The sequence below is a fragment of the Rhincodon typus genome, chromosome 20, assembly GCF_021869965.1.
Source record: "Rhincodon typus isolate 14 chromosome 20, sRhiTyp1.1, whole genome shotgun sequence".
In the NCBI taxonomy this organism is placed as follows: Eukaryota; Metazoa; Chordata; class Chondrichthyes; order Orectolobiformes; family Rhincodontidae; genus Rhincodon; species Rhincodon typus.
The window spans coordinates 2,745,502-2,759,637 of NC_063351.1; the positions used below are offsets into that span (position 1 = coordinate 2,745,502).

General features: G+C 38.8%; 1 protein-coding gene across 4 annotated transcripts in view; it reads left to right on the forward strand.

The window, feature by feature from the left end:
- The window catches only part of herc4 (HECT and RLD domain containing E3 ubiquitin protein ligase 4), a 91,686-nt gene that overhangs the window by 50,974 nt on the left and 26,576 nt on the right, over window positions 1-14,136 (forward strand). For all 4 annotated transcript variants that reach the window (XR_007264264.1, XM_048608711.1, XM_048608712.1 and 1 more), the window contains exons 13-17: window positions 425-597; window positions 746-865; window positions 2,790-2,888; window positions 5,104-5,271; window positions 8,978-9,121. Coding sequence is in view for 3 of the 4 variants with exons in the window: in XM_048608711.1 (XP_048464668.1) it covers window positions 425-597; window positions 746-865; window positions 2,790-2,888; window positions 5,104-5,271; window positions 8,978-9,121 (704 nt within the window). In the remaining variant the exon portion in view is untranslated. The remainder of the gene's footprint in view (window positions 1-424; window positions 598-745; window positions 866-2,789; window positions 2,889-5,103; window positions 5,272-8,977; window positions 9,122-14,136) is intronic.

The window sequence follows — 14,136 nt, forward strand, 5'->3', positions numbered from 1 at the left end:
GTTTTAGTGTGGCCTTATTCATCTTTCATAGAAGTTGGATTTTATGTAACCAAAGTAATAGATAAATGCATATTTGTGTAAAACAGGTTTCCACAGTCACTGTCTCAAATATTTTCCATTGAATCAGCTGCATTTGAAGTCCCAAAGATGCGCGCTCGCAGCACCCTGTGCACAAGTTCTGCTCTTCTCCCGAAAAGCAGCATATTTCTTTCTTAATCTTTTGCATATTGTGCCTTAAGGTGACATAATTAAAAATGGTGACAGGCTACTGTTTAAAACATAGATTGGTATTTTAATTTCTAATGCATCCTTTCAATATACCTAATGGGGAGCTTAAATTCTGAGCTTCAGTAACTAGCATAGTCCACATTTTGCTTTGATATTATTGCAAAGTTATTTACAAATTCTGAATCATTAACCGTAGAAAATTGGTGGGCCACATTTGAACCTGCGTTCTTTCAGAAGGTTGTGGAACTTTATAAGGATGTTGTAGTATTTCTTCTGAGACTAACCAAGGTTGGAATGGCTAACTCTGAACGAAGAACATGGAATAATTTTCTGAAAACTGCCCTGGAGGTATTGGCAATTCTCCATAGGGTAAGTCCATGGCAAAATGTTTACATAAATTCTTGACATTTAATATTTGGATATTTAATCAAGCATGCTCAGGAATAATTGTCTACACTTATGTTAAAATCAATCTTCTTTGAAATTCTATTTCTCCATGCTTAAACTTTTAATGTAGGTAAATGAGAAATCGGGACAGATAATTCAGTATGATAAATTCTATATCCATGAAGTGCAAGATCTGATAGACATCAGGAATGATTATGTAAACTGGATTCAACACCAAGTATTTGGAGTTGTAAGTAAGAGTTTAAAATTACTATATTTAATTAACTCTAAATAAATCCACTCAACTGAGATTTTCTTACAAATTTGTTAGTTTTCATTTATGTAATTTCAGGAGGGATAATTCTGTATTACTGCACCTCCAGTGAGAAACCAGCCTTATAGGTTCGTGTTTAGGGCTGACTTTTACCAGAAATTGACTAAGTGTCATTTTTGGTGATTTTCATGGAGGTTTGTCTCCAGAGGTCCTAGCACGTTTTCTCTCAGTATCCTCCCAAAGTCACCTTATTTCTCCCACCTGCTACAAGCAAAAATACTGGCCAGGATTCCTGGTGTCAACCCCATCTTTAATGCCCAGCCCAGCTATTCTGCAGCTGATTTAGACCTTTATTTTTGCCTTGGATAGATCAGACAGAGGGTAATTGGCATCAGGTTTCACCAATGGGGACCTGGAGGTCCTGTCGGATGGGAGATGTGTGTGGTCACTGCCCATGGAGCATACCTTGAGAGAGTACCCTTAAAGGGTCAAAGGAGCAGGGTTACTGCTCTGACATTCATGTCAGGGGTTGTTGCTACTTGGGTTTTATACAGTGGGTGCAAAAATAGGAAGCTGCAAATCAATGAGATGCAATGATGTCATAATGAGGATTTTTAATGCATGCTAATACATGCAAACAGGCCTCTTGCTGCTCTTGAGTGCAAATCTTGTCTTACCAGTGGGCACTTGGTTAGACAATGGGATTGTTGGCTCTCAACAGTAGGAACTTCCTCACTGCCAATCTCACGCTGTTTTCCGAAATTTCATGCCAATGTCCACAACATTCAGAACCTGGGAACGTTCCACCAAGGCCTATCAGATGATTTGCTCCTTTTTGTTTTTGTGGGATTTGTTCCTTAAAAACCTAATTGAAGGTGAAAAAAGGAACAGAACTTAATAATGTAGTGTAACATTGCATAATTACAAATTGAGTAAATGAAAATTGCTTGGTTAACGAAGAATTTCCAGGTTTGATTCAATGGCAACAAATACTGTTCCTTGCCAACAATACTAAATCCGATAAATTAATTAAAAATACAACTCCAGCGGGGAGAAACATTGCAACACTAGTCACGAAGCTCATTCATAAATATTAGAAAAGTCTGGCCTTCTGTCTGAGTCCTGAGGCTGGAGTTAGCAAAACAATCAAGTTTTTTTTTTTATCCAGGCCCCTGTGAACAATCTGTTCCCTGTCTCAAGTGATCTAGGTTTTCATGTCAAGGAGCATCGATAATGAAATTCCCATACAATTTATAATTCTTCGTGACTCAGTGGTGGTCTTGAGCCAGACGGCTATATATTCAAGTCCTGCTCTAGAGACCTGGCTACAAAATTTAAAAATCATACTTTAATGCAGTACTGATGGAATGCTTTTTTTAAATGACTTCTGTTCTGTCATGTGAAGTTTAAGCCTCATGGCACTCTAAAGAAGTTCTCCCTGGTCAATGTGGATATGTTGATTAATATGAATCCTAGCAGTCATCCTCACATTTCTGTTTGTGGAATGTGTGCAATTGGACTTGCGTTCTTTACATTCCAACAATGACTACACTTCAAAAAGAAGTCATCTTCATTTATTGGAAAACACTTTGATACATTCTGAAATGTGATATCAATGCTAGTTACTTTCTTTACATTATTTGGAGTTGCAAGTCGATACAGCCAAGCATTAATTTTTCATTCTTATCTTGGCAAAATTTGCCACTTGGGCATTGGAGCACGTCACAAGTAGATTTGTTTTCTGCCTGTTGTCCCTGTTTTGTATTGTGTATTTATTTGCAGCTTTTGATCTAAAATCTAGCTTTTAGACCCCTTTCCAAATTGTCCTTGTGTAATATTTAAGAATGGAAATGTCTTCACACCATGTGATGAATACTTCATTTATTAAAATTCCTTTTAGTTGCCAGATATGCCAATTACAATTTGTACTTATCCATTTGTATTTGACGCTCAAGCAAAAACGACACTCTTACAGACTGATGCCATCTTACAAATGCAGGTGAGAGTTCTTTCAGTTCATCTAGTACAGTCGATTAAAAGCTGCGTAAGTTTTACTTAATAGTTCAGAAATTTGGTAAAAAGAACGCTACCTTTGATCACTTTCAAATAGAAAGCTAAAACAAAGATTAAAAAAATGCTGGAAATACTCAGATCAGAGAAAAGCAGTTAACTTCTCTAACTTGCTGACCTTTCATTAGAACTGGCGAATGTCCTATTTACTGTTAATAGTATTTGGTTAAATTAGTCTCGTGTGCCAATGGTGGCTTGTTTTAAATACAATGACAACAAAAGTTAAATAACCATTTAACAAAAAAACCAAAAAACTGTGGCTACTGGAAATCAGAAATAAAATCAGTTCTGAAGAAGGGTCACTGAACCTGAAATGTTTACTTTGCCTTCTCTCCACAGATGCTGCCGGACCAGCTGAGTTTTTCCAGCAATTTCTGATTTTGTTAAATAAACTTTTTTTTCCACCAGTACCATCTTAAGAAAATAGTGGTCTTTATAAAAAGATTAATAACATCTACTTGGCATTATCTATATCTAGATTTAAAATGCTTGACCCTGAAATCCTTCTCAGATAGTTGATTGTTTTATTTTCATAACTATTCAATAGTTGAATCATGCGTTAGAGGGTTAAATGTATTGGAAGGTAATTCTGACACAAAGAACAGTGAGCTCCAATTCTGAGAGCAGGAGACCCTTTTCAAATGTTTAGTTACGGAAACATTTACCTGACCCAAAATCCAACAGTGAGTTAATCATAGGAAATCAGTCTTGTCTATGTCACTAAACATCTTTGAGTCATTTTTGATGCCAAACATTGCCAGTGTTGTTCATGAATGTACAACCTAGGTAATCAGTGTTTGTTTCAGGCGGAGAATTAACCCACATTGCAGCAATAGATCTGCGCGCAGTGGCTTTGTTAGTTTTTGTTGTGTGCAAATGTTGAAGCATTTTTAAACCAGTGAATTTCTTTGACTTTCATTTTCTTTAGCACAATGTGGCTAAGCTCATTTATTTTGGCTGAGGTTAGTGACTGATATCTGTCCCATATTTCGTCATATAGATAACTAATTTCATCTGTCTTGCCTAAAAGTTTGGTTTCAATTTCATTATAAAACCTAATCCAGTGTTTCATTTATACATCATACATTAATTGAAAAAGTAGATATTTGAGGTGTAAAGACTCTACCGCCTTTTATGCAGCAAGACCCACAATTTTTAGTTAGATAATTGTCTGTTTCTAAGACTTTAAGCAAACATTAATTAACTTGTCTAATAGAGCTGTTGAGTTGCATTGCTCCTAGATGGGATGAAAACATGCCAGAAGTTCCAGATTTAACATGCTATTTAATGGGAGAATCTGGCCATCTCCACTTCATATTCAACAATGTTATGATTGATGAATGCCTCAACATGAATGTTTGTTTCTGAGGCTATCATTGAGGAGAGACATAACTGGACCAGCCCTACACATACTATTATAGCTATGAGAGAGCATCAGGTGCTGGGAATTCTGTGTAGAATAAGTCATCACCTAACCCTCTTATCGATGATGCTTGTCCACTTGTCTTTTTCTAAGTGGATGTGGACATCACTGGCAAAGCCAGCATTTATTACCTGTCCTTAATTGCCTTTGAGAAAATGTTGGTGAATTGCACCCTTGAATGCAACTGAGTGATTTGCTGTTCGATTTTAGAGATTTGTTAAGACATTGATTCCACTGGCCACTCGGCATGGTTGCTTGGACATAAAATGAGAAGGGTAATCTAGCTACCCAGTAGTAATTTTTTTCATGGTAAAACAGTCTAAGTGAGTTTGTATTTGGATTATCAAGAATATCCTTTTGATATTAGAGGTGAAGTTAACTCAAGACCATATCTTAAAATGGGTAAGCTGTATAATAGTCCTGAACTAAGCTTTGTTTGAAGGTTTTTAGAAATCAGTTGATTGATTGAATTCTAAAAGTACAATGTTCAGTGTTTACAGTGGCAAATGGGAACTGTGAAGCTGGTTCTTGTTTACTGCCATGAAGGAAAATCTTAAATTTGTAATGATTTAAGTTAATTTACATTCCAAAAAATGCAAAGCCTTTTTTATTTGTCGTTTTATTCTTCGATTTTCCTAAGAAATACTCCACATTCAGCTTGTGATGTTTTTGTTTAAATATATAATCAACATTAAACTAACTAACTTTTCATACTTTCCAGTTGGCAGTTGACCAGGCACATAGACAAAACTTTTCATCTTTTTTCATGCCTGTGGTGGATACAGTTAACCCTTGCCTTGTGCTGATTGTACGAAGGGGACACATCGTAGAAGATACTGTGGAAGTATTGAGGAAAAGCAAGAATGTAGACTTCAAGAAACCGTTGAAGGTAGGTTTGTCTGTAAATAGTAAATAGCTTTTCGATTTTAGTTCCTGTTTTGAACTTTGTTTAATGCTTCCAGTATTCCATATCCAAATTATTTTGCCTTTAAGGTGGACTCCAGTGGAAATATCAGTATCATTCTTCTTCAACTCATTAAGAGAGAGTCAGATGAGAACAGTTCTCTTGACTGCCTGTCACGCAGTTTATCACACATTATCAAACCTACAGTCTCTATGGAAGGATCATATTAAAATATAAATCACAGTTTGACATTTCACTTAATTTGGAACCACAGTACTATGGCTGTAGCTATTGGACCACTTGCTCTAACTCTGTGAAATTCGAGTGTAGCATGCCTTCAGGATCCCCTTTATTCACAGTGTTTGTTACTCCTTCAAAGAGCTCCAATAAATTCATTAAACTTGATTCCCCATTCACAAAATAATGCTGACTTACCCTGATGGCTCTGAGATTTTGCAAGTGTGCAGCTATAGTCCCTTTTTTGATCGCTTCTAACACTTCCCCCATGAGAGACATCAGTCTAAACTGACCTATAATTTCCTGCTTTCTGCCTCGTTCCCATCTTGCTACTTTCCAGTCAGGTGGAACCTTTCCTGAATCTAGTGAATTTTGGAAAATTAACACCAAGGTATGGACTACCACATTAGGCAGACTACCGCTTTTAAAATGCAAGAGTGAAGGCCACCCAGTCCCAGAGGCTTGTCACCTGGGGGGTCCAGCAGTTGCTTAGTGCCACTTCCCTTCTGATTGTAATTTTACTAAGTTTCTCATCCTTTTCATCCACGGATTTACAACTGTTACTGGAACGTGTTTTGTATCCATTATGGTAAAAACAGAAGTAAAATATTTGTTCGTTTCATCTGCAGTTTGTTTATTATCTACTGTTAACACCCTTTTCTCACTTTCTAGTGGACCAGCACCCATTTTATACTCTCTTTTCTTTATAATTCCCTGTAAAACTCTTTATCCTGATTTTACATTTGTAGTTAAGCTTCCTATCATGAGCTTAGTATGCCAGTTCACTTCAGATAACTCAGCTTTCATGCCCCCACGTAGTTCCCCTTATTTAGGTCAAAAATAATATTCTTAGGCCATGGTCATCTCCCTTTCAAACAGAGTGTAAAGATCAATCATATTATTGTGGCTGCTTCTTAGTGATGCCTTTACTGCGAGGTCATTAATTAATCCTTTCACATTACCCAACACCAAGTCTAGAATTGTCTGCTCGCTGATAGTCCCCCTGAGAGCAGCACATTCTGGAAGTATCTCAAACGTTGCAGACTACTACTGCCAACCTGATTTTTTTGTTTCCAATCTGTATATAAACTAACGTCATCCATGATTACTGCATCCCTTTATTATTAGCACCCAGTAATTTCTTGTGTACATGTCAAGGAGCTTGGAGACAACACCCACTAGTGACTTCCTTCCCTAATTCTTAATTTCCACCCAAGCCAATTCTACATCCTGATCTCCCTTTTATTTCTCTCTGACCCTTACTTTGTGCATTAATATTTTTCTCTCTCACCTTGTCCCTACTCTTTTTGATATTATTACATCTTTCCACATTTAATCCTTTGCTTTCATTATTTAGTTTAAACCCTCTCTACTTCCCTAGTTAGGCAGTTTGCAAGCAGACTGACCCTAGCATGGTTCAAATGTCCAACAGTACAACCCTCACTTTTCCCTAGTGCTGGTGCCAGTGACCCAAGAACCAGAATGCACTTCTCCCACACATGTGTTTGAGGCAAGTTTTCTTTTTTCTAATTTTATGTATCCTTTGTCAACTTGCATGTGGCTCAACTAATAAACTAGAGATTAATAGGCCTTATAGACCTTTCCCACCAATGATTCAGCCCAACTCGTAATTACTTCACTTGCTTTCTATCCATACAAGCATAGCTAGTCATAGCCTGACCTCAATCATTTAACCTACTATTCTCCTAAACTACTATATCCTAATCCTCTGTCTGTCCTATAGTTTCTCTAAGTAAACCAGGAACCACATTCACTTTTTTTTACTCAGTCACCTGCCATTGACTCTGAATTGAGTTAAGGAAACACCATTTTTAAAAAAAAGGAAATCTTTGATTGCCATCACACTTTGTACATATCTTATAAAAAGTATGCATTCCATGTACTGGAAATTTGTCAAACAGACTGATGGCACTTGCTTTTATACAGTGTCTCTGAAAGAAAATGCCTTAAGTTTATAAACTGGAGAGAGAACTACGAAAAGGTAGTTGGCATTGAGTTTTTGAGAAAGTGATTAGAACGGTCGAACAAAAGCTGTTAACGATGGGTTTTGAGGTTTCATTGATTTTGAGAGGAGGAAGACAAGTAAAATATTGAGGGATGTAGCAGGGGGTTTAGAGTAGGTTTGAAGCTGAAGTCTGACTTTGGAAGGGTAAAAAGTAAGGGAGTTCAGAGAGGATCATTATTGGCTGATTTGGACGTTATGGAGAGAATAAATTAGTACTCGGGGAGTGTAGATCAGAGAATGAGTTACAGACATGCACAAGTGGTTTCATTTTGGATTGTTTGGAATTTAAGGACTACCAGGCAATGGATGCTTCCAGCAAGAGAGAACACAATTCTGCCCTTGCCCCAAAATTGAAAGGCATTAGAATCACCAAATTTCCCACTAACAGCATCCATTCTGACCACCATTGACCAGAAACTGAGCTAGACCAGCCTCTTGAATGCTTCGACTACTAGAGACAGTCAGAAGTTCAAGTGCAGTGTGGTTAGCAGCTCACCTTCTGACTACAGAGGCCCTCCATCATCTACAAGGCACAAGCTTGGTGTATATTGGAACATTTTCTGCTTGTCTGAAAGTTTGCAACTTCAATCATCAGGAAATTTGACATTATCCAGAACAAAACATCTCGCCTGATCCCAAGGAACCCACTAACTCAGTTATGCATTCCTTTTTTGTTAGGATAGCATGGCTACAGTTGTACAAGATTTCTTCCACTAAATGTCCCAAACCCAAGGACAGCAGGTGTATGGGAACTCTATCACATCCGAATCTCTCTCCATCCTGGCTTGAACATATGTTGGTGTTACTTTATTGTTACTAAATCAATGTCCTGATATTTCTTAAATAGTGCTGTGGGAGTACCGACATAACCTAGCTATATTGCAACAGTTCAATCAGCCAGTGTGCTAGCAACCATTGCAACTTTCTAGTGGTGGACCCTGTATCCCCTAACCTTCTCTTATGCCTCACTGTTAATAGCTCTTAGTAATGTACTAAAACTCAACCCTTGTCTGTCACTAGCTGTAATCTCCTGCTTTCTCCTTTCCCACCCACTTCCCATTTCAGTAATACCATGTAAAATGAATCCTATCCCAATGCTGCTACAACTGCAGAAGCATGTTGCACCGAATGCTATGAGAAATCTAATGCAGTTAGCCCTCCTCCTCATGCATTGCTATATGGTGCATCTTGCATGCCATCTAGTGTGTGCTTACTCTTTTAAAAAAAAATAGTAAAAATAGAAATACACATGTGAAAAGCACTCATTAGTTGAAAGACATTGCATTGATGAGGAGGAATATAATGCATTTTATACAATGAACATACTTTTCCATTTAGATAAGGTTGCCAAATTGTTTTCCATCAATAATCTGTAAAGTACTTGCAGAGATTCAAGATTAAAATTTCTGCATCTCTCTTTGTGTTTAGGTCATTTTTGTCGGAGAAGAAGCTGTGGATGCCGGAGGTGTCCGGAAAGAGTTTTTCCTCTTGATTATGAGAGATTTATTAGATCCTAAATATGGCATGTTTCGGTACTATGAGGAATCTCGACTCATCTGGTTTTCATTTCAGGTATGAAAGTTGAAATCAAATATGGTCTAATATCTCTTACTGTAAAACTCATTGTTAGATCCCATATTTTTAAAGAGGATCCGAGATACAGGGCGGATTCAGATGACCTTTATTGCGATTTACAGCACAGGTACAGCACAGAGCAAAAACAAAATGACAAAAACAAAAACACAAAATGATTTAGAATGCCGTAACTTACACAGTTTAAACCTGGAACATACATGTTCCCCTTTGATTACTGTTGGTCCGCGGCACTGAGTTATCACTCTATAATTGGCTCTTGGGTACAGCATCTTACGCAGTTCAAGCTTGTTGATCACTGAGAAGGACAGGCTTGTGGTCCACCTCCAGTCTTTCTTGATGTTTTCCCAGACTTTCTCATCTTTCTCCTTGAAGCTTTTCACAGTGGATACTGTATTCAAGTAACATTTACCAGCTGCACCGCGTTAAATGTTAATTAATTAGATACTTGCCTATCACTTCAGGAACTTTTAAATTTCTCATTACAGGCAATACAAAAGAATAATGATTTTTGATCAGTTCCGACAAAGTCATATTGGTACACTTAGTATTAGAATTTTATAGCTAACAAGTTGTATCTTAATCTCTTCATTCAATCCACGTTCCAATGTCTGCTAATCTCTGTATTCTGTCCTCCCTGTAGTGAGAAGGGAGCTGCTTTTACTGTCTGAAACTGGTTTGAATCTTTTCCTTTAACGCTTTTAGTGATTTTTTTTGTATGTCTGTGGATCTGTGACAACTTCAGCATCTATACCTATGATTATCTGAAGAATCTTAACTAAAACTCACTCTTAATATTGTATCAGATTGTTTCTCTTGAATTATTTAATCAACTAATTAGTGTGAAATGTTCTTATCTATGTAAGCAATTACATTTGCCCATTCTATCTCATTTAAGCAACCTTGATTATACAGAATTACTATTGTTCTACTTGCAGATGCTATATTAAGCAAATATTCTCCCATACACAAGTAACTACTGTCAGCTATGTTCTGCATCACCCATGGGCAGCTGTCATTCTGTCATGGCCAGCTCAAAGGCATCTATTCTAATTTTCAGGAAGCTCCATTATGTTAAATGAATTAACTAAGAATACAATCAACTTGACAGTACATTAGCTGAAATTTTAACAAATACCAGTTAATGAATGGTCTATGATTATCTAACTTTACATATTTTGATTAAAACCTGTAGGGAGCCAGTCTCCTGATTTAGAATTTGAAAGTTTCAAAAATGAAACAAATATGAAAATAGTTTGCACACTTCTGAGGAAGGGTCACCAGACCTGAAACGTTAACTCTGTTTTTCTCCTTCACAGATGCTGGCAGACCTGCTGAGCTTTTCCAGCAACTTTGTTTTTGTTCCTGATTTACAGCATCCGCAGTTCTTTCGGTTTTTATGAAAATAGTTTAAATGTGATTGACTCTCACACTTCTGCTCATGCCAGCAACCAGAATTTTCCTCATTTCAAAATAAAGTCTACACAGTTCTACAAGTGAATTTTCTTAGCACATCTTGCTTCATGGATGTCAAAAATCTAGAGTTGTTTCCTCTGTGTTTCTTCCACAGTTTCTGGGTTTTTGCCACCACTACTCCATCCAATAGTCTATTCTGTGTATTGATCATTGTCATTAGGAAATGTATCAGTAGATATTTGAAACTTTTTTGACTTGTACAATGAGCCAATTTACGATCTCAATTTTCCTTTCCATTTACTTTTTTACTTACCTTGTCTAACTTTAAAATCACTTATTGCTTCCATGCAAGGCTAAAAAGCCTGAATTGCTCCAGTCTTTATTTCTCTCACTTCTGAATTGGATACAGTACATTCTGATGAGAGTAGTGAAATTATGAGGATGATTTTCTCTGACTACTATGCTGCTGTTTAGGCAATATTGTTTAACATTCAAGGGGGAGGTGATAGCCTAATAGTATTATTGTTAGTTTCATTCAGAAACTCAGTTTATGTTCTGCAGACCTGGGTTTGAATCCCACCATAGCTGATGGTGGAATTTGAATTAAGACTCTGTTGATGACCATCATTATCAATTGTCAGAAAAACTCATCTGGTACACTGATGTCCTTCAGGAAAGGAAATCTGCCATCCTCACCTGGTCTAGCCTACATGTGACTGCAGGCACACAGCAATGTCGTTAACCTCAACTGGACTCTAATGTGCCCTAAGAAGCCACTCAGTTGTATCAATCACTACTAAGTCTTAACAAAGAAATGAAACCGGACAGGCAACCTGGTATTGACATAGGCACCAGAAGAGACAATGGCAGAAACAGCTCTGTTGACCCTTTGCTGTCCTCTTTTCTAACATCTAGGGACTAGTGCCAAAATTGGGAGAATTGTCTCTCAGACCAGTCATGCAACAGCTTGATGTAATCATACTCACGGAATCATACCTTACAGACAATGACCCAGACACCACCTTTGCCATCTCTGGATATGTCCTGTCCCACCAGAAGAACAGACCCAGCAGAGGTAGTGGCACAGTAGTATACTTTCGGGAGTGAGTTGCCCTGGGAGTTCTCAACATTGACTCCGGACATCGTGAAGTCCCTTGGCTAATGAATCAGTACTCCACCATATTGAACAACACTTGGAGGAAGCACTGAGGATGACAAGGGCGCAAAATGTACTCTGGATTGGGGATTTCAATGTTCACCGTCAGCAGCAGCACTATTGATTGAGTTGGGTATGCCTAAAGGGCATAGTTGCTAGACTGGATCTGCAGCAAGTGTTGAGGGAGCCTGCAAGAGGCAGAAACATACTTGTCATCATCCTTAGCAATCTGCTGGCTGCAGAATCATCCGTTCATAAGTGTTGGTCAGAGTGACCACCACACAGTCCTTGTGGAAACTCCATCCTGCCTTCATACTGGGAATACATTTCATTGTGTTCTTGGTCATTATCACTGTGCTAAATGGGGAAGACTTCAATCAGATCTAGCAACATTGACTGGGCATCCGTGAGGCACTTTTTCTTTGATATTCACTCGTGGGACTTGGTTATTGTTGGCTGGCCAGCATTTGTTGCCTTTGAGAAAGTGTGTTGTTTTTTAAAATTCATTCACAGGATGTGGGCGTTGCTGGCTGGGCCAGCATTCATTGCCTATCCCTCATTGCGCAGAGGTCAGTTGAGAGATCTGGAGCCACATGTAGGCCATAACAGGTAAGAACTGTAGATTCCTTTTCCTAAAGGCAATCAGTGAACCAGATGGGTTTTTCCTGACTTTCGACAATGATGTCATGTTCATCATTAGACTTTCAATTCCAGATTTTTATTGAATTCAGATTTCACCATCTGCCATGGTGAGATTTGAACCCAGGTAATGAGCCGCCTTCTTAAAGCGCTGCAGTTCACACGCTGTGAGTTGACCCACAATGCCAAGGGAGGGAATTTCAGGATTTTAACAGAGTGACAGTGAAGGAATGGCAATATATTTTCAAGTCAGGTCGTGGAGTGGCTTGGAGAGGAACTTGCAGGTGGTTATGTTCCCATCTATCTGCTGCCCATGTCCTAATGGAAGTGGGTTTGGGTTTGGAAAGTACTGTCTAAGGATCTTTGGTGGATTTCTGCAGTGCACCTTGTAGATAGGACACACTGCTTCTGCTGAGCATCAGTGGTAGAAGGAGAGGATGCATGTGGGTGTGGGATCAGTTAAATGGGCAACTTTGTCCTGGATGATGTCAAGCTGCTTGAGTGTTGGTAGAGTTACACTCATCCAGGCAAGGGCGTAGTATTCCATCTCACACCTGACTTCTGCCTTGGAGATAGTGGACAAGCTTTGGGGAGTCAGGAGGTGAGTTACTTGCCACAGTATTCCTGGCCTCTGACCTGCTTTTCTAGCTATTTTGTTTGTGATAAATCCAGTTGAGTTTCTGGTCAATGGTGACCCAAGGATGTTGATAGTGGGGTGGATTCCGTCATGATAACACATTGAATGTCAAGGGGAGTGATTAGATTGTCTCTTATTGGACATGGTCATTGCCTGGCATTTATGTGGCATGAATGTTACTTGCCACTTGTCAACCCAAGCCTGGACATTGTCCAAATTTTGTTGCATTTAAACATGGACTGCTTTAGTATTTGAGGAGTAATGAATGAAGCTGAACATCATGCAATCGTTGGCAAACCTTGCCACTTCTGACCTTGTGATGGAGGGAAAATCATTGATTTAGCAGCTGGTTCAGTCTAGGACACTACCCTGGCGAACTCCTGCAAAGATGTCCTGGAGCTGAGATAACTGATCTCCAACAACCTCAATCATTTTCTTATGTTGTGGGGGGGGGTGAATGCATGCCAGGAGCACTACCAGGCATACCTAAAAATGAGGCGTCAACCTGGTGAAGCTACCAAACAGACTAATTGCATACCAAGCAGCATCAGTAGCAAGTTACAAAGCTAAGCAATCTTTCAACCAATGGATCAGATACTAACTCTGCAGACCTGTCACATCCAGTTGTGCATTGTGGTGGACAGTTAAACATTCACTGGGCGGGGAGAATCCACAAAAATCCCCATCCTCAATGATGGAAAAGCTCAACACATCAGCGCAAAAGATAAGCTTGAAGAATTTGCAGCCAGAAGTGCAAAGTGTATGATCTATCACTGCCTCCTCCAGTGATCCCCAGCAGCACAGATGCCAGTCTTCAGCCATTTTGGTTTATTCCACGTTTTATCAAGAAACAGTTTGAGCACTGGATACTGCAAAGGCTATGTACCCTGACAACATTCCGGCAATAGTACTGAAGACTTGTGCTGCAGAGCTTGCTGCTCTCCTAGCCAAGCTGTCTCTGTACAACTAGAGCACTGGCATCTATCCAACAATGTGGAAACTTTCCCAGGTATGTCCTGTACCTAAAAAACAGGACAAATCTAACCCGATCAATTACCACTGCATGAGTTTTTATTCTTGGTCATCAGTATAGTGAAGGAAGGTGTCATCAAAAGTGCCATCAAGCAGTACCTGCTCAGCAGTAAC